Source organism: Argopecten irradians, chromosome 14 (genome assembly GCF_041381155.1).
Source record: "Argopecten irradians isolate NY chromosome 14, Ai_NY, whole genome shotgun sequence".
Lineage (NCBI taxonomy): Eukaryota > Metazoa > Mollusca > Bivalvia > Pectinida > Pectinidae > Argopecten > Argopecten irradians.
Genome location: NC_091147.1, coordinates 22828090 through 22850856, shown reverse-complemented (window position 1 = coordinate 22850856; position 22767 = coordinate 22828090). Strand labels below are relative to the sequence as shown.

The 22767-nt window shown below is 32.1% G+C and overlaps 1 protein-coding gene and 1 pseudogene across 1 annotated transcript in view; both read left to right on the top strand.

Annotated features, from left to right (window-relative positions):
• Window positions 1–315: 315 nt before the first annotated feature.
• LOC138307102 (uncharacterized) lies at window positions 316–13337 on the top strand (annotated as a pseudogene).
• Window positions 13338–14731: 1394 nt separating this feature from the next.
• LOC138307499 (uncharacterized) overlaps window positions 14732–22767 on the top strand; it is a 42206-nt gene continuing 34170 nt past the window's right edge. The window contains exon 1 of the mRNA XM_069248281.1: window positions 14732–14750. Within this exon, the coding sequence (XP_069104382.1) occupies window positions 14748–14750 (3 nt within the window). The 5' untranslated portion in view covers window positions 14732–14747. The remainder of the gene's footprint in view (window positions 14751–22767) is intronic.

Genomic DNA, 22767 nt, shown 5'->3' with positions numbered 1-22767 from the left:
ACAGATAATATAAATAATTATAGAAATCAATATGTTAATATACCATATCCGGTTCAAATCACTTAAGTACACCAGCTTAGCTTTGACAAAAGACATTACAAAACAAAAAAAGAGCAGAAACTATTTTTAACTGTATAAATTGTCTATTCATTTTTTTTATTTAATTTTTTAAGAGGGCAGAGACCACTAGGCCACGGCAATATGCGGTAAGTAACACCCACTATCATTTGTTTATCAATCTCTTCAATATGATTTTTAATATTCAACATCTAATGCTAAACCTAAAACATAGTAAAATGGGGCCGAGTCATTAATATGTCCCGACGAAAAATTACGTAATAAAGATTTAAAAAAAGATATCATATTACCACATGCCTTCCACTTCTCCTTTGCTTGTTCGAATCCCATGTCGGGTAGTTGCCGGTTACTGACCGGTCTGTTACAACCCACTTTGAAAACAATACGGACTTACAATGGTTTAACACTACTTCTCGGTGGCTTTTCTCCGACATTCCTCCACCAACATACCTGCCACGAAATTAAAAGTTAATAGGACTAATTAAACCAAAGTCAAAGCCAATTTTTATTTATAAACATTACTCTGTTACAATACTGTATATTTCTTTTAAGTCACCTGAAAATAAGAAAAAAAAAATACATTACTGATTATAATAATAAAAATTTAATAATTGATAAACAAAGCGATTAATTATCTATAACAATGCTTTCCCGTTTACACTGTTTCAACAGTGCGGTTAATGGTATTTTCTGTAAAAAAGAAGAATTGTGGTAAGTATAAAGGAACTGTTACCTGATAAGCTATTTAAACTAATTAAATTCACCCCGGAAAGAAAACCATGACTTATATGGAATTAGATATTGATTGCGCAGACCAGAAGTGAAAACACATAATTTTATATGCATTTTTGTTTTAAATAGAAACATATACACACACGATTAAACACAAATTACTATACAAAAATTATTTATGTTCTGTCGGCGGTTAAGCATCCTGAAAGATATGCCTTATTTGGGAAGCTATATATAGATAAATCAACATATAATTCTGTTATCCTAAACATCTTTTTTTAGATATCGATAGTCGTTGGTTTCCTGCTGGTGTTAGCCATCGCTGCTGGGGTTATCTACCATGTGACGTCATCGACGGAGGAAGGTAATCGAACCATAATAACAACATATATATAACTTTAATATCTGTAATAAGCGCTTTCATGTCTATTTGTTTACTAAAGTAATGGATTAACACAAAATTTGTTTAAGGATGTTAATAGCGATATCACATTATTCCAATTAAGACAATGCACTTTGCACTTTGATTATTTCTTTGTTTTCTTGACAGATATATGCCGGCCTTTTCCCAACACAGTCGTTTGTCCTTACACGGAAGAATACTCCAGGGTTAATATTTGGAGTCCGCGAAAAAAATTCGAAAACGGTGATGGACCAGTTACCTTTGATTTAAAGCACGATACTGACACCATAGTCGATGGATACAATATCCAGGTGAAGAACGACCTGATCATCATCCGTAAGGAACCCCCAGAATGTGCTGATGAAGAAGATCAACCAATTACGTTTACAAAAGAGAACAACACTAAAGTGGATGAAACATGGTTGTCGCTTAAAGTGAAAGGTAAAATTACCAGAAATAAATAAGTAGATTTTTTTATACATGAATATTTTTTCTCTTCATTACGAAAAACGAGGTAATGTTTCTTCTATGAAAAGAAACGCTCAATACATGCTATATGACATAACACATAATATCTTTTACAATCTGTAATGAGAGTACAGTAATATGTTTTGTCATTACAGAACAAAAGAAGAAAGTTAAAACTATTCCATACAATCTAATCTACAAAATATCATATATTCAAATTCAAAATTCATTTAAGCACACTTTCTATGTCTGTCTTTATATCCGAAGCGACGTTACAATTAATTATGTAATGTGTGTACCCTAAACATTATATACAGATTATAGCGACGAAATAAATATCGCATACGAAATGACCCATTCACTTCAATTAATTATGTAATATGTGTGCCCTAAACATTATATACAGATTATAGCGACGAAATAAATATCGAAGTAACACCATATACCAACGGCACAGACAAGGAAGACTATGTACAAGTTACCTGTAGTGGATATCATCGTTGTGGAACAGTCCTTATTGAATTGGAACTAACCAAAGCAGATTTCGGCACCTATTATATACCACTGAACTGTACCAGGACAAACTCTGAAGGCATGCTACTGAGCAATTATGGATACGTCTGTACTTATTCCATGACTGTAGAAATTTTTCAACGAACAGACAAACTAGGATGCAAGCCTACGGCAGACTCGCTTAAGTCTACCACACCACACTCCGTTCAGACACAGTCCGTGAATGTCAGAAGTAAGATAGTTTTCATCTTAAGTTTAAGACAATGTGTGTTTTGGTGATTTTTGATAATAAATAGTAGTTTTGCCTTCTTTATTTTGTGACGAATTTGACGGTAACATTTTAAGTTGACATGTTTGTAGTTTCCCTTGTTTATGAGTTTTTAGAAAAAATTCAACGGCTAGGTTATTCAAATTATATATTGAAAATATATGAATGTATATCGACAGGGATATATATTAGCAGATTCTAAATGATCGGGGCAATTACTAAATTAATTCATTATAAAAATATTTACTACTATTGGAATTGATTACAGATACAAGAATTATCCTGAGAAATGCATTATCGCATGCAGCATATATTAATCAATTAATACATTTATGTTTGAACTTATGTAGATTTCAAAACAAGAATGACTGTATTTAATAAAATATTAATACAAATCAAAAGAAGGACTAAAGTTTTGGTTTATTAGTTTATCGCCCTATTAACAGTCAGGGTCATTTAAGGACGTACCAGGTTATTTGTTGGAGGGGTACCCGGAGGAAACCCACCGACCAGTGGTCAGTACCTTGCAACTGCCCCACATGGAAGTCGAACTCGCGACCCAGAGATGGAGGGCTTGTGGTAATATGTCGAGACATCTTAACTACTCGGCCTACGCGGAAGTATTCTGGTTATAAAAAGCAATCAACACAAAGTGATACCTGAACTTTAAAAATAACAATTGTTATCGTTATGCGGATTCATTTTTTCTCTTTTTTACAGATTCAACCTTATCGAAATTCCGTCTGGAAAAGGAAAAAAATGAGACGATAAAATGGAACGTGCATGTGAAGGACCCATTAGACGTATATCAGCTACAAACAGAACTAAACGGGATTTTCCGTCCAAATCGGTCTTCTTTGAACGGAAGATTCCACTTTGATGTCAGTGTTGTGGAAAATATTGCTACATGTGAAGTCAGATTAACTCCAACCAGTTGTGTGGACAACGGGAAATGGATGTTACATTTTCAAAATGGTGACACTTTAAATAAACAATTCCAGGTCGATGGTAAGTATTGAAGAAAAAAAAACGAGCACAAAATATCTTTCATCGCTTGTCTTGGGATTTTAGGGTAATATAGTATTTCGATTTTGATTATTTAACGCAAGAATAATACCTTAAAAGCAAATAACAAAACTACGAGGACCAAAAATGTATTGGTTTTACAAGTACAATTCTCTTTTGCTTGTTTTAGGGATACCAAATCTCACAGCCTGTCCAGAGCAGTTAACAGTGCCATTAAAAGACAACGAGAATGGGAAACTGGAACTGCAGTTCATCAGTTGTATACCTGATGCAGTTGAGACCTACTCTGTAGATATTTATGGAAGGATCAATAAACGTGGCTTACTTCGGACGGATGCCGTCATTGACGTTCCTGACCAAAAGGGTATTAATTTTCAGGCATCCACTGATCTTAACGAACTGTTGGTCACTTTAACAATGGGAAAACTCACGTGTGATGACCACGAGAAGAAATTCAATATGATCTTGGTATCGAAAACCGGAGCCGCTCTGCAGCATTTTACGTCAATCGCAAGCATTGTAGGTATGTAAAAGCTACGATACGTGCACATTGTCCTCGTGATTTTTTGCGCAATTGAATTTTATTTAATGCAAAGGCGATCGCGGTCTTTAACAGTTTAAAGCAGTGATGAATTCACGCAGTCATGATAAAATCTACTAACTACACTTGTAAGTTATATAAAATATATGTAGAAAATAAATTGGCGCAGTTCTGTATCATCGTTACAGAAATAATTAAAATAATAAAATAATAATGAAATATTACTTTTTTTTTTCTTCAAAAATATGTAAGATACTATTTGAGACATAAACTTGTTTAAAGGTAACTTGTTTTGATATTCCATTTTCACTGTCAAAATCGCAAGGTATAAAATTAAATATTTATCGTAAATTGCTGCATGATAATCCTAAATAACAGGCATACTAATTTTCAAAATTTATTAAGGTCGATACTGCAATTCTTCTACGGGAGGCGATTTCATAGAAACAAGGAAGCTGTTGTCAATCTTCGGATCCACTTGGGCTGCAGGCCACAAAACTACACAATCTATACCAACGGAACGCATGAAATATCACCTGCTAAGTTGATAGAGGATGTATATACTGGAGAGAAAATGTTCAGCCAAACGTTTTCCTATCCCCAGATTTTCCATGGCTGACCACGATACAACTTTGTTACTTGGTAGCAGCTTTATTGATGACGAAGGTATTAGGAGAACTGTCTATGCAAAACAAAAGATTCGTATTGTACTCGGTGAGTCGTATTTGCTTGCTATATACATGCATTTGAGACCGCACGAACTCGATATTGATAAGCAGGTAGTCTTTATACAGAATTGGTCGCTATAATCGTTATGAAATGTAATTGTGATAAAATTCTTTTTAACATTATTAATCAACGAGTTTTACCTTTAAATTATATTTGAAGTAATTGATTGAAAATAAAACATCAAAAGGAAGCAATGTAATATACTCTATATACGTATATACGTTATATATATAAATAATTATAAAAAGCAATCATAAAGAGATATTGGTTTACTAAATCCATGATATGATTTCCTGTCACAGAAACATTTTGCGAGGATAAGAATCAAGGCTGCAACTACCAGCACCCTTACAACGCAAACAAGATGATTGCTTGTGGTGATAAAGTTATTGCAGCTTTTAGAAGCTGCCAAGATAATCTCATATTCGTTAAGTCTTCAAGCTGTGTTGGTCAGTGCTGTCCAGAAGGTTTTACAGATAACTGTCAACGACCATAGTCCGTCCAGTAGCTGGTGATCTAAATGTAAAAATAAGTTATTTGCTAACCTGCGCAGTAGCGGGCTTGGGATTTTCAAACAAACCAACGTAGTCAAGAAGGTGACCTATGAACTTGATGAAGCAAATCAAACCGCAGACGTCCAAGTGCCGCTGTACCAGCCGACGATACGTATTATTAATAAGAACTGAAATATCGAAACATAATTTCTACATGTTATATTATCTTCAGAGCTTATATAATATGTGGTGTGTGATGACTGTGTGGTTAAGATGCCCCGACATATGACCACAAGCCCTAGACCTCTGGTTTGCATTCGGTTTATATATGGGGCAATTGAAAAGTGCTAGCTGGTAGACGGTTTTAATTTTTCTGGTACTCCAACTTACCTCCAATAAAAAACTTGATACGTCCTCAAATGACCTTGGGTGTAAAATAGAGTGTTGAACTAATAGAACGAAAACCAAATATTCCCTAGGGTCACGATACACACCGTGAAGTAGAGAGGAAGTCGTCGTTTGCGCGTCGGAGATTATCAAGTTTGACAGGCGTTTGCAATAAAAAGAGACATGTTTTTTTATTTGAACTCACATCAGTTAATCATCATTCATTTCATTTAAAAAAGCACCTTTAGAAGGGTGAGACCTATGTATTGAGTATTTGAGTGTACGATGTGATATTTCATCAGATGAGTGTGCTAGAAGGCGATTAGAAATGTCTTACCTGGTTCTTATCTTTTTTCTTTTAAAAATGCTGAAGATCAATTTAATTAACTTAGTTATATGATGATTTATTGGATTTATTAATATTGAACGGATGTGGATTAATGATTTGTCATGAAGAGAAAATGATGTAAGCTTAAATGTTAAATGAAAAAATGAAATTTGGAAATGGTGTGACATTCCTTATGCGAAAGGAATATTTTTGTTATTTTGTTATTTACATGTTATAAATATTTTTTGAAGAAAAAGTTATTAGTTTTCTACCACAGAACGTTAATGTTAATTTACATCTACTATCTGACCATTGTATCAATCAATGTAATGGGTGTTGGAATAATAAGGGCGAAGCACTGCAAAGGTAACGCATACATGAAAATATAAGAAAAAAAATCTGCAAAATTCAATCCTACACAATGACAGTTTCAGTTTGCGGTCGCCATTTTTTACCCAATGTAACAATTCCATCTGCGTGAATGCGATGCTTTGAAGTCAACTCAATATATATATAATTAAGCGGTTCAAAGGCTTTTATGGTCCGACGAACGTAATCTTCACCCGGCAGAAGCTCAGTGCAATTGCTCTTTATTTGCAAGCGTTCAAGTGATAGACCACCTTGAAATATAATCAGCTGACCCAAAACGGATTATTTGTTACGGAAATAAAAAATTCTTCTTTCTCTGATGTGGATTTTTTTCTCAAATTGGGATTTTGGGACAAGAATAGAGTGAGAATATATGAATAAAAAAATAAACAGAAAAATCGGCTCCATTATTTCCATAAATTGAACTTTTTCACATTGCATAATTAAAGGTTACTGAAACATCTGGCTGCGCCCTTTAAGGCCTTGTCTTCAGTCATATTAAATGATATTCCACTCGTGGATTTTGGTCTCTTCCAGTCTTTTGATTTGACCCGAACTACTTTTTTTGACGCCATTATAATGCTGTTGTACTTCGAATGTCGGTGTCGGGATCTTTTGCGCATTCCCATCAGCTAAAACATCGGCTTCTATTATATCATATAAAGCGATAGTAGGCCAACAAGCAGATATCTACATACTTTAATTATTTCTTTAAATTTATCTTTTTTAATTAAGCATTACATTAAATTCAAAATGTTACACTAACTTGCGAAATTGAAAATTAAATACAAAAATATGTCAATATAAGCGAGGTTCATATGGAAATTACTGTGATAGCTAAATTTGTGAAAGTAAATCGCAAGCGAAATAGCTTGTTGACAGTCTTATACACTCGAAGATGATTTCGTAAACAAAACTGCATGCTATTTCACCGTGTTTGAGATTGACACCACAAACATATTTTATGTCAAAAAGTTTGAAGTCTACATCGGTATCAAATAGCCAGTAATTGCCGCAATTTTGGATTTGAATCAAAAGCAATGGTTTATCATGGATTAATTCGGGTGGATTTTCGATATGAACCTCGTATGATAAAGTATAGGATGTTATTTGATAAACCATGTTTAATATGCTTATTCTGCTATGGAAAAATTCATTACATTGTACTACAAAATTTTAAAATAGTAAAACAGAGACTTTTTTTATCTAATATATCAATTGTAGGAATTCTATGTTATCTGTACTAATATATAAATCGCTATTTTACGAACACAATTCGACGATTTGGTCCTATAGTCTAAATAAATCGTCAAATATCTTCATGGTTGCATTGACCACAATAGAACGCATTGTCTCTAGTTGGCGTGTCAGATGTTGTAGGTATATCATCCTGAATGGAACAATTTATCTGTGATCACTATCTGGCATCGCCTCCCTTGGTACTTGAACCCATGACCTGAAGGTTTTGGGGTTCGAAGAATAACTAATATCGTTTCCAAGGTTCCACCATGGCCACAAACGGTGCACATGTCTATAGCGAATCAGATGTCTTTGTTCAAATTATTGTGATATCATATGTCACTAAATACCCGAGTATATATAAATGTTATCTTTTGGTTAGTTATAACGATTTATTAGTATGAAATACATATAAAACTAAATAGCGCCGCTATATGTCATACATCCGTAACAAAGTCTGGTTACTTAGGTTTGATACGAAGGTTGCCTAAAACACTGTTTTGACAAAATATTTAATGCCTGATTCATTAGTATTTATTCATCTTTACTCATACATTATATGTAATTATATATAAAATAGTAACATTACGCTTATTTTAACAACAATAATGTTGATTTGGTTACCATGTCACGGTTACTTGTTTTTTTTTTAATTTGCAATTCCACCTCCCATATAACATCGGTAACAATATTGTGTGTTTTACATACATGTATCATTGCATCAACAATTATATCGCTTTGCTATCAAAGATGATATTTTTAATTATTAACAAGAATTAGATAGTCAAAAAGAAATGAAGTCAAAGCCCCAGTTCAAATACAACTTCGTAAAATCCGGAAGGTATATTCTACATTCCTATTGTTTTTTAACATTATCAGATCGCGTCTCGTGTTTCAATTGTTGCTAATGTAAATATTATGCGAAGTTGTATGTTTTGAGACAATATTGTGAGCCTATAGTGCCCCTTAACCAGGCGATTTCGGTTTTTTTCATTATTTATTTAAACCCATTGGAATTACTTAGCATTTAATGTACTTAATCCCGTTAAAGTGGAAGTTGATATTCATGATCCAATAATAGGTGATTTTTAATATTTACTATATTTGTATGTCATATTTATGTAGATATTGACTGTTTTTTCGCCTCCGCATTATTTTTTAATATTTCACCGATGATTAAAAATTCGCGAAATAAAAATCGCCTCGAAAACATTTTATTACATTAGAGTGCTCTATGTCACTGAGCATGAAAATGCGAAATAACTTCGTCGCGAAAATACGTTTGTTTACGGTAGTTGAATATTTGGTCCATTGACATCAATAGGCTGATGCCGAATTCTATTCCAGCTAAGTATTATTATAATATAAAGCGTATTGTTATAGTAACCGCAGTGGCCGAGTGACCACAAGCCCTCCGTCTCTAGGTCGCGAGTGCTTATGCTATGTGGGCAGGTTGGTTGAAGGTTTTTCTCCGGGAACTGCTAACCGTTTTCACTTGGCACTTTTTAAATGAATCTAGTTTGTTTATAGTAGATACAATAATATAAACCAATTTCTCTCTTCATATCTCGGCTTTCCTGTATCATAAAAAAACTTGCACATCCTTAAACAACCATGGTTGTTAACAGGATCCTTATCTTATCAAACAAAGCATCACTGCTCTGTAATATCAAACCTAAAGTAAAAATGTATGGTATCAACCATAAAAAAGCCCAGAAAATATTACATTTAGGATGTATAAAGAGCTACAACAGACACATCCGTACAATAGGTATGCATATTCAAAGTCATCTAATTATAGCAGTACAGCGAATCGATTAAATACGCCTCTCTAATCTTCCGGGTTGGTAGTTGTTTACGACAAATACTCTCTGGAGGTAAGTTCTCCATACAGTATATATTTCATACATCTTTATTATAAATGATGTTATAAGCCATTTTACCCATTAGGTACAAATTGTGTGAATATCTTTGGGTTTCTTATTTATTTTACGGTAATATTGTGTGTAGGATAGACGTGTATTGTGTTGTCGTCAATGTTGTGTAACAAACTGACAGTTTGTCTCTTTCAGATCAAAACATTACTACAGTATCTTTAACTACATATTGTGTTCCGTGTCATTGTAAAAATAATAATTTTCAATTTACTTATGACATATAACATCAACTCCAATTAGCGTTTGAGTAGAAACATTTTTATTTTTATTTTCAATTTTTAGTGAAAACCACAAAGGGAAACAAGTATCGTTCAATTTTATGAAAATACATTAGTCATATTAATATCATGTGCCATTACCGATAGAACATTTTGAAATTTTGAATCAAAATGTGAAAATTATTCAAATGGACAGACAAGAGTATCATGCCTTATTAACATTAGTCACAACACAGAATTATGCAATGTAACATTTTTCTTTTTTTGTACATTTAAATGGAAAAATACCCACAAAATTCACTTTGCAATTACTTTTATTAATGCTCTATACCAATGTGATTTCAAATTGTGGACCACAACTTTTTTGATTTTTTTCATCTTTCAAACAATTTCAAAACTTTCATGATATTTAGACATAGCATCAAAATTCACACATACATTCATACAGATTTAACATTTATTCAAATTCTAATTGCTCACGGATATTTAAAATAGTTAATATAATCTTTCATATTGAATGATAACAACACATATACTTAAAGGTGCTTCACCGCCGACAGCATAAGCAATACCCATCATTTGAACAATAACTGTTGTTTACTAGTGTATTATGTGTCTAATTAGCATATAAATCTATATGAAATAATATATTTTGCTTTTGAAGTAGACACAATCAGTACTTCATTCCATATAGGACACATTGCCACGTGCTTTTTTCAAAACGCAATTATTTTTTTTTATCTTGAAGTAAAATAGGAAGCTGAGACTTTTCAATGATGGTAATATTGTAAAGTATGTAACCTTTGTTACTGATTAAAATTCGCCTACTCAATATTTTGATAGATAAAAATACCATTTGTCAGTGGTGGAACATCTTTAAAAAGTAAATAAAGACAAGAAAAGAGAGAGATTTCCAATGTACCATTTTATCAGTGATTTGAAAGAAAATGTGTTACAATTATAATAGATATATTTTTGAAAGAGAAATATTAAAAAACAGACGTAGCATTTAATGGCATAAAATTCAAATACAGTGTACATCTAAATAAATAGATTGGTATCACGCCAAATATGATTGTGCTACAATGGAACGAAAAATCACTGTTTATATTATATTGATTAATATTTGTTTAACAATATGTGTGTGGTATCTAAGTTGAAGCACAATGTATTCATGCAAATGTATAATATTAACGCCAATAAGTTATAATGTCGCATACAGTATATGGGTGTTGATAACAGGTATACATATCAAAAAAGAAAAAAAAACTCAAGACTGGTTTCACCTGAAGACGCTTGTAAAGACAGAATGGCATTTGCACGAAGTCTTGTTTTTTTTTCTTTCTTTTTTTGATATGCATATGAGTATATTGTGCCAAATAGTTTCGTAATTGGATTTTTTTATCTCCAAGAAAGAGGAAGTTCGACAATTGTCTGGCATAACGTCAATTGGCCTTTTCTTTCCTATCAATCGTCATTGTAAAAAGTATACTAGTTCTGCCAGATATCAATTTCTTTTATATTTTACCAATGCACCTACTGAGAATAGTGAGTGACAAATATATAGACATAGCACACGCTGCAATAATTGTATTACCAGAGAACTATTATCTGCAGTAAACTACTACATTATGAAATGTTATTGATTTTCTTGTTTCAAGAGCTTAATAAGGTATACGTGCAAATGAATAATAGATACACGTTTCAATAGCTGCACATACTAGTTATCGTACGTATTATACTCGGGATATCCAGAATATATACACCGCTATTTTTGAGAAAAACAAAATGGTTCATGAATATTAAATATTTATCGATTATTTTAGTTGATCGATTTGTAAATAAAACGCTCAGAAAGGGATCTTGTCGTACAATACTAGCACAAAATGTTTTTACAGTGTTTGTACTTTTATTCATTATAACAATTTGTAATACATAATCGACAACTTGTAAATAATATAAATATTTTTAACCTTCATATTGGTATTTACAATGACCTTGTAACATCGCATTACCGTATATTAACCATTTTTTCTTTCGCATGTACTTTGCGTTCGCGAACTTTCATACCAATCTATATTCCTGTGACTTTACATTAACCCGAATGATAATAACAGATATTTCAATTTATTGTTATTTTAAGTGGCGTGTTACGGTCGCCGTTTAATCATGAATGAAGAAGCAGTATTTACATGCATGAATGCATTCGCGCCTCGCCATCTTCAAATAACGTCATAGGTCATCGGTTTTATATTGTTTGCACTTTTTAAATTTTTGTATAACCACGTATGCAAAGCCTGCCGGTAAATGGATACACATACGCACAATAAAAGGTGTTTACTCATAGTGCAAACGATTTGTTTGATTCACCTTCGCATTTACCGGTGACCAGTATCTACTCGTATTACAGTAATAAATATGATGTTCGTATAATTATATTATTTTTCGTACTTTCATATTGTTAACAAATGACGTAAAGGATTCGCCAATAAAAGAAACATGATAATATAAATCTCTATGACAACTGAAAAGTTTGATGTGTCGACAAAGAAGAACAAATATCTGCTGTCAGACTAAATATTCGTATAATGATATTAATTCATGTGTTTCTGTACTGTAATACATATTTAACTTTCAGTTCATAATTGTGTACATGTGATGTATATCAATATGATTCAATTTTGTTTTTACAAGCATTGTCATTGGCTAAAAAAATCACTTTATCAGCCCATAAAGGAAAAAATGGCGTAGTCGTTTGTAACGTTGCTTCTGATTGACTGCGATGACGACGTAATGATTTCATAGACAAAAGAGTCCCAAAATGAATTTTGAATATTGAAGAGATTATCTTTAGTAAATTGAATTATAAGGATTAATTTGAAGGTTTTTTATGTTATTGATATAACACAAAAATCTGAGAGTAATTTCATTGTATACCGCTTCGCGGTTTATTATGAGTACACTCACATTTTTGTGTTATATCTCAATAACATAAAAAATCTATTCAAGTTAATCCTTAAACAATCATCAGATGAAATATATCAGTAGTATAGTAGCAACATAAATAAAATTGAAGAATACCTTCATCCCACAGAAAACCTTAAACTAAAGTAGTAACGTTATCAACTGATAGCGACACCTAGCTATATACGTGATAGGGTGTATCCAACATTGAAATAAATTTCTGTGAAAATATTTATATAAAATCAGAACAAGTTAAATTAATTTTTTAACCTTTTGTAAAGAATGATGAGACTAATTAAATTAAATATTCTGTTTGTGCTTATGTTTCAATGGTATTTCATCATACATTTTTATGTCAAATATGCTTCTATTTAACTGTATGAGATATACTGTATAATGATTAATCTAGAAATCATGCAAGATAGGCATACATTTATAAAACAAAATGATATTTTTAGATATGTACTGTACCATGATAGACCTAATATAAGTGTTTGCTGCAGTTTAATTTGTTTGGTATTGTTTATCAATTGCTTTGAACTTCTTTGGTGTTTTATTGGCCTTGTTTATATACAATTTTATTGATATTGCTTCGGAACCATTTTGCACACTGCAAAAAGAAATAAACAACTTACTTAAATGATTCAGTAGTTAATTCCATAATTTGGCAAAGTTTCATTTTCAATTGTCATCCATCACCTATCAAGTTGCTTTCATGATATATTTGAATTTAAAACACAACATAACTATCATGAATATTCATGAGAATGGTAGGGATTTAACTTCACATTTCGAATGTCTTCTTAGTTATTTGAAAATTTTCATTTTGCATAAATACAACATATAAAAGTTATGAATTGTCACATAAATCTATGTTTTTAAAACGAGATTCAGTTTCATGAAGTTTGTTGATAGATCAATATAGAACAAGTGAACTGTCTTCTGTTGAAACGCAACATTTGTTTTCTTTCCCGTACGCTAGATGAACTTTATTTCCACTTTTCCTATCACAATTGTAAAAAGGACCAATGTGAATAGCTAATCAGAATCCAGTATTCTGTAACAGAATATGCTAAAGAAGCTTGATATCGTTATGCAAATGACAATATAGTCAACGCAATATTTCTTTATATTTGCTTCTGTATTTGTGTTTCATCTTTATGGACATGTACTATAAAGTAATTTCATTTTTGGATGCAATTTAGTTTTTGATACTTCTCCAGCATTTATAATCCGCGAAAATCAAATCATAGCGAAAACAATCTAACTTCTAGTTCTATATGGTGTTTTACATTATTTAGCATGAAAATGCGATCTTGTCTTGGCGCGAAATATTTTTTTTTACAGTTTACGGTAGCCGAATGACTACAATGTCACGATGTATGTTCCTCCATCTCTACGTTGCGTGTTCGAATCTCATGTATGGCACTTAGTGACCGCGATAGCCGAGTGACTACATATCAGGATATATTGCCCTCCACTCTAGGTCGCGAGTTTGAATTCCATTTGCGGCAGATGCTAGGTATTGACCGCGGGATGGAAGTTGTTTTCTCCGAGAACTCCAACTATGTTTTACCATCTGAACACCTGGCACCTCCTTAAATTACCCGATGTTTAAAGGCCGTCAAATTAACCAAAGCAAATATACTACATGTACACTACTTAAACAATCAACATTATAAAATATATGGTACCAAAAAAACCCGAAAAAGAATATTAGATTATATCGAATATTGACATATATAGTATACAATAGACACATATGCACAATAGTGTGCATATTCAAACAGTCCTCTAACTATAGCAGTACACCAGATTAATTACATTACCCCGCTGTTGTCTTCCGGGTTGGTATCTAACGTTAAATGGTCGCCAGGGGCAAGGTACAGGTGTAAATACATAATCATATTACCAAATTATCTATATATCTAAAAGAATTATGTCATGGGCAGGATTTACTCAGAAGTAGCATATAATTAGATTTTTTAATTAGGTAATAGAAATACCGATTGCAAGCTCTATTCGTCGTAGACGTCCTTGTGTGTTGTCGTTAATGGTGAGAAGCAAACTGACAGTATGTCTTTTCAGATCAAAACATTACTACAAGAGTCTTTAACGCTGAGTCAGTGGATTAACATAATTGTTATGAATTGAAACAAAAATGCAAAATTACATATGAGCCAAAACTGGCCGAAATTTTGACATTCTATTGTTTTCTTCATTGATCTATTAAAAACCGCAAAATGTGATAAAATAAACTGTTAAAAGATCATCCAAATGGACAGACCAGAGTGCAATGTGCCTTTTAGATAACACAGAATATACACTCTAACATTTGTGTTTAGTAAACCTTATGTAAGTTACGATGGAAACAGACCCGCAAAAATCCTTTTGCAATTACTTACTGAAATTGCGGACACCAATTTGGCTCCTTGATCAGATCATATATTCTTATTTCACTGTACCGTAGAGGTAATTATTTTGGCAGTGTTTGTAATACTCAGTGAAATTTTTAAATGAAAGCCTGCACATTGAAAATCTTGTGATTCTCAAAATGCAGGTAACCTTTGCTGGTGAAAAACATATTAAAAGCCCTTTGAATTCATAAGTATGAAAATTTCGGCACATATTATTTTATAAAAAATAGATTGATTTAATATATTAATGTCAGATGGTTTATACAACAAAACATCATTGACATAATAATAATTTTCTTTATTTTATACATTATGATAATTACGTTTTTCATATGCTCACTTTTTTGTGATATGAATATGAATAAGTCACAATTATGGACATATATTTTGAAACAGAAAGCTTGAAAACGGATGTTACATTTAATGGCATACAATTTATTAAGAAATATTAATAAAATAAGTCAACATCTAAATTAATAGATTGGTATAATGGCATATATAATTGTGTTACAATGAAACAAGATATCGCTGTATCAGATAACATTGATTGGTATTTCTTTCACGATACGTGTAGTGCCTAAATTGGGTGTTGATATCAGCGTCGATAAAAAAAGTTTCTGATTAAATTAACAATAACTACACAGAAAATTTTCCGGGGATTACATTGTAACTGAAATTATTTCCGCGGCGAATCATTTTCACGTTTTTATGCCTGCAAAATATATATACTCTCATATTATTTTATACACACACGATACATCTATAACATTTTCTTCGCTGCAGTTCAATTTCACGTTTTCGGATCACCCGCGAAAATTGAAGTTTTATTTCATGCGACAATAAGTTTGTGCACAGTATTCATATACACAAATATAAATGTAGTGCGACCAAAAAAAGTTTTATATTTTTATGAGTGTTTTTATAATCATGGATATTTGATACCTGGTCTGGTATTACGTCAATTGGCTTTTTGTTTCCTATCTATCCTTTTTTTCGGTATACTCGTTGTGCCAGAAATTCCTTCATTTATATTTCGTCAATGCAGAACGATTTAATGCCATGCTATTGAGACTAGAGAATTGCAAATATAAAAACATCACACAAAGGCGCATAATTGCATTATTAGAAACCTATTATCTGCAGTTACATGCCATTCTGTTATATTAAAAGTCATATCAAAGAGCTTTAGATATTAGCTGCACCAGTGACATTCTAGTTATTAGTACATGTTAAAATCGGGATTTTCAGAATATATATACTCCTAATTTTGTAAGTACAACGTAAAAAATACTTCATGAATACTAAATACATATGTATGTATCGCTTTTTTAGTGTATTGATTTATAAATTGAACCGCACAGAAAAAGTACTTAATTCATGCTTGTAGTACAGCACTAGTAAAATATCACATTTAGAGTGTTTTAGTTCATTATAACAATTTATTACCGATTTTAGATTTTTCATTGACTTATACCTTCACAATGGTATTCTGTTGATCATCGCAGAAACTATTTATTCACACTATAAAAATACGATGACTTTGTGATATCGTGTTACCGTAGATTTTCTTTCGCGAGTACCTTGCTTTCGAGAACGTTCATGCCAAACTTTATTTCTGTGAATTTATATTTACCCGAATTGTAATTAAAAAATATTTCAATTTATTGTTATTTTAAGTAGAGTGTTACGGTCTCCGTTTTATCATAGATGAAGAACCAGTATTTATACGCATGAATGCATTCGCACTATATACAAAGTTATCACAGGGCAACGGTTTTGTAATGTTTCTACTTTGTATGCACACGTATGAAAGCCTGTCAGTAAATGGATATATGTACGAACGTAAAAGGTGTAAACTGATATTGAAAACGATATGTGTGAATTTACCGGTGATAACGACAGTGTCTACCTGGAATAAACATGATGTTCGTGCCGTTGGATATTATTTTTTGTACTATCATTTTTGTTTACAAAATTATCTAAATATTCGACAATAAAAGGAACATTATAACACAAATATTCATTGTAACTTGACCAGGAGTGGTGAACTTCTCATTTTCAAAAAGTTGCAGTTTTCATATTGTTTTATATGCCGACTATGGTTTGACGACAAAGAAGAACTTTTCTGCAGTCGAACCAAAGAGAAATATAGTGTATATCTATATGTTTCTGTGTGATAATACATATTTAGCTTTCAACTCATAATTGTATACATGTAATGTATGTTAACAACCATTACCAGATGTAATACAGACATATAATAGCAAGATATGAATAAAGATTTTAAAGTAATGAACATAAAAAAGTAAATAATACATACAACCCACAACAACTAAAGACAAACAGTGTCAAACGATAGCGGTTTCTACATAGCTATCAGTGCGATAGGGTTTAGGAAAAAACGAAGTAAAGTTATAAAAACATTATAAGTTAAATCAATGATTTATATATATTTATATGTTTAAAATTTTTGTAAAATTGATATCCACTTAAACACTTAATAGGGCCAATATTCTGTTTGTGCTTATATGTATATATAAAATGTGATTTTATTCAACTGTGATAAATATATTGTATAACAATTGATCTTGAAATGATACAAGATATGCATATATTTATTCATTAAAATGATATTTTGGTGATCTGTATTGTACTTTCCGTGATAAGTGTTTTCTGGAATTTAATTTGTTTCCGTATTTTTTGTCAACTGCTTTGAACTTCTTTGGTGTTTTATAGGCCTTATTTATACATATTGGTGTTGATAATGCTTTGGAACCAATTTGCACACTGTTAGAAATAAACAGAAATCTACCTTATTGATTTTAGTAGCAATTGCATAGTTCGACATTTTTTTCGATTGTCAACCACCATCTATCATGTCGTTTCCATTATATGTCTGATTAGAAACATAACATTACTATCATGAATACCAAAGCCAATCATTATAGGGATTTTATTTCATATTTCGAATGTCGTAAAAGTCATTTAAGAATTACAATGTATTATGTTGTATAAGTACAACAAATAAAGTATAAGAATCGTCACCGAAATCTTTGTTTCTTTTAACGAGATGCAGTTCAATGAAAATTGTTGATAAATCAATATAGAATTAGTGAAATGTTTTCTGTAGAAACGCAACATTCTTTTTCTTTCCTGTATAATACTATTTTGACGTCTTTATATTGTCATTATGTAATGGTGACGTCACAGTAGATCCACGTGTGTTCACTCAATAGTGCCCACTCTTCCGCATAATTTCAAATAGTACCAATGTGAGTAGCCAATCAGAGGCAAGAATATATTATGTCACCTGATAAGCTAAATAAGCTTAATAAACCCATGCAAGGGACATTCTATTCAACGCAACGTTTCTAAAATTTCACATTTGTACTGTACAGTGTTATACAATGCAAGTAATTGCAAAATTATTTTTGCGGGTTTGTTTCAATCGTAACTTATATTTGCTTCTGTATTTGTATTTCATCTTTATGATCATGTAGACTGTAATGCATTTTTGCGTGTAAATTATATACTTTGTTTTCAATATTTCTACAGCTATTAAAATTTGCGAAAATCAAATTGCCGCGAAAACAATTCCTAGTACAATGAAGTGTTTATGTTGTGAAGTGCGAAATTACCTCACTGCGAAAAGATGTCGGTTTGCAGCGAGTGAATCAGTGAATTAAGGTCCATTGATGAATGGGCCGATCTTAAATTTCAAGGTAATGATTGTTGTTTTTGTGTCAAGACAAAGGGTGTAACTAAAAAATATAAACAAGGTTATTTTGGATGATTTGATTGGGTCGGAAGTTAGATCAGATCGCATGCATTTATGGCTCTGGTGACAGTGTGATATGAAGGTTTATTTACCCGAAGGTGTGATATTTTCCAACGGTATACCAGAGGAAAATATTACATCTGAGAGTCAATACATCTTCATATCACACTGTCACCGGGGACAAAATTTGTTTCTTATACCAAAAACTTGTGATTGGCTACTCTGGAGTGAAAATTACTTAAAATCGCGGTGAGTAAAAATTGTCGTTTTACGTTTCGTCCGTCATTGTTGTACATTTGGGAAAGAGGATGACTTCGTTTTAGAAATCGACGGTCAACATGGATACGCCCAAGGGATATATGGTATTTTATTTCCCCCGAGGGAAATACGACTTTTTATTTCCCTGCCATGGGATATATTTTAACTAATCACAGACACTGTTATAAGCATGTGGTATAATAATATTTCTTTATCTCGGATAAGTTTTTATAAAATAAAACGTATTGTTAGTTACTGTGGTGGCCAAGTGGCTATGATGTGCCGAAATATTATCACATGCCTTCCATCTCTGAGTCGCAGGTTTGAATCCCATGTAAGGCAGTTGCCACGATTACAGCATTGGTTGGAGGTTTTTCTCTCCGACTTCCTGCTTTCCTAACCATCTTAACCTGGTATTTCTTAAATGAGGGTTTTTTGTGATTAATATAAACCAATCAAACCAAATGTTTGCTCTAAATATTTCGGCTATCCTGTATATAAAAATATGTCACTTCCTTAAAGGCCCACTACCTCTCCGAAACGGCTTTTAATTTTTAAAATGGGAATGTAAAAAAAGATCGATAATTTTGTAGAGTCCTTAAAATTATTAACTTACCGTTAATACTACATTTATCATCACCTTCTGAACGATTTGATTAAAATAAATAAAATGTTTATTTTCATAACGCGGGTCGTATTATGTTTTCCGCCGTCGTCCTAAATACCGCGCGGTAGTTGACTATCACTGCGCCAGACGGCAAAACAGTGAATTGACTCTCCACTGTTTTCATATATTACGCAGGCAATCTTGCATATGTTTGGTGTCGTAACCTTATTTTAGATCATTGGTATGCATTTTCTGGTATTATTAATGTTTTTAAGAAACCTTTATATTTTGCTCCGGAAAGGTAATGGGCCTTTAAATCACTATAGTTATTAATAGGACAATAATAAAAAAAATTCTGTACCACAATATCAAACTTCAAGCATAAATTGTATGGTTCTAACCACACAGAATATAAGGTTATATCGCATCGACATATACAGTGATACAATAGACACATCCATACGTACAATAATTATGCACATATAAACAGCCCTCTAATTATAGCGAATGAATTACAAATTGTGTTATCTTCCGGGTTGGTAGTTACTTACGCCAACAGGTCTCCAGGGATAAGTTCTAAATACATTTTATATCACCTGTCCACAATTTATTTATGTTTTAATAATTAATGTTTCTATTAATTAAAAATTAACATTAATTGGAATGTTAATATGGTAATTTAACAGAAATAAAGTCTTAAACCAAAAGTTGAAATATTTTGACGGTAATATCGTGTATAAGCTTGGTTAATGATAGACGAGTGTTGTCGTCTCGCTAACGCTGAATAACAGTATGTCTCTCTCCTATATAATATTACTACAAGAGTTCATAACTCTGAGTAATTTGAGGGAGAGACTAAGACAGGCTATTCCTGATATCTGATCATATTAACATTAAAAAAAACCTCTTTTGTCAATCAAATATTTGGAAATTGAAATTAAAACGCCCTGAGTCAGTCGATTAACAATATTATGAACTAACACATATTTCCAATTTGATTATGGCAAATAGCGCCAATAGCGGAAGATTAGAAAAAAATGCACCAACAGCAGTAGAGTAGAAAAAATGGATTCCGCTATTCGTGAACAACACAAAGTAAAACAATGATGGTTGATTTTTGTAATTTGAAAATATGCAATCGTCATAACCATAATCTGGCTGAAGATTTGAAAGCCATGTTGTTTTTTCTTTAGTAATCTATTATAGACCATAAGGTTCCATGATTAAGCTGTGAAAATCATGCAAATGGATAGACAAGCAAACTTAAATATCATGCCTTAAAAACATTACAACACAGAATTTATCCGCTGTAACATTCTTGTTTTTATGGCTTGTGTATGGTTTTATGGCTTCACATCGGTTTTCTGTCGAAAATTGTAAAAAAAATAGACATGTATATAGTAAGTATACAAGTTATATTGCTAAATGTCTCCACTGTAAACCAAATTTCTTTTCAACGCGATCTGCTTTCGAGAGCGTCGCCGTCAAAATAAATTTGCGAAACGTTATTTCCGGAAAAATGATATCTACCTTAATTATAATGAGGTATTTCAAGTGATTACATCCGCGAAAGTTAATCTCGGGTTTGACAATTAGTTAATAAAAATCATTCAAAGGCACATATTATGACTTCTATAATGCTTTATACATAAGTTACATTACAACATTTTCACATCGTGAAATGTCATAATTTTATGCTTTATTTATGAATGAACCGAGGCCACATTTTAATAAAATACCTGTTGTTTCTTACTCTAGGCAAAGAGTGTAACTCGAAAAATATCAATACGTTTAAATTGTAACATTACAATTTGGATGTGTTGTATGATTTAGAATGTAGCTGATCTTATTGTTTATTCCGGCTAGGTATTATAATATAAAACGTATGGTTAGTGACCGCGGTGGCAGAGTGACTTCAATGTCAAGATATATTGCCCTCCATCTCTAAGTCGCGAGTTCGAATCTCATGTGCGGCTGATGCTGGGTATTGACCGCTAGTTAGAGGTTTTTTCTCCGAGAACTAAACCTTTCCTTTACCATTTTAAACTTGTAACTCCTTAAATTGCCATGGATATATATAGGTCGTCAATTTTACCAAAGAAAATATACTTCACTACAGTATTAAACAAAATTATGAATGAAATGCCCTAACCCCCCAAAAAAAAGAAAAAGAAAAGAAAAAGATAATCAGTTTATATCGAATTTTGATGTATATAGTGATACAATAGACACTCCTGTACAGTAGTGTGCGTATTGAAACAGTCCTCGAACAATAGCAATAGGGCAAATCATGTACAATACCCCACTGCTATCTTCCGGGTTGGTATCTAACGCTAAATAGTCGTCAGGGGCAAGGTACAAGTGTAAATACATAATCATATTCCCAAATTATCTACTATCTAAAAAAATCATATTATTGGCAGGATCTACCCAGTAAGTAGAATATAATAAAAATTGTTAATTAGCTGGTGGTAATACCGTGAGCAAGAACTGTAGTAGACGTCCCTGTGTGTTTTCGTTAATGGTGAGTAACAAAGTGACATTATGTCTCTTTCAGATCAACATATAACTACAAGAGTTCATAACGTTGAGTCAGTGGATTGCCAATACATTAAACTAAAGCTTGTTATTTTTCCCTCAATAATCTATTTAAAACATTAAATAGTGTGATAAATTAAACTCTGAAAATCATTCAGATGAACAGACAAGAGTGTATTATGCCTAATAGACATCGGTGACAAAACAGAATGTATGCACTTAAGCATTCTTGTTTGTATGCCTGTATGTATGTAAGTTATGATGGAAAAAATCCGCAAAAAATCATTTTGCAATTATAATTATACATTACAATAACACAAATGTGAAATGAAAGTGTGGACTACAACTTGGCTTCATAGTTAGACCTTATGTATAATATCGTTCAAAATATTTTATGTTTTTTTTGTCAGCACTTATAAATTGATACAAAATTCGAAAAAAAAATAGTTTGATAAAAAATCTATTTATCTAATCG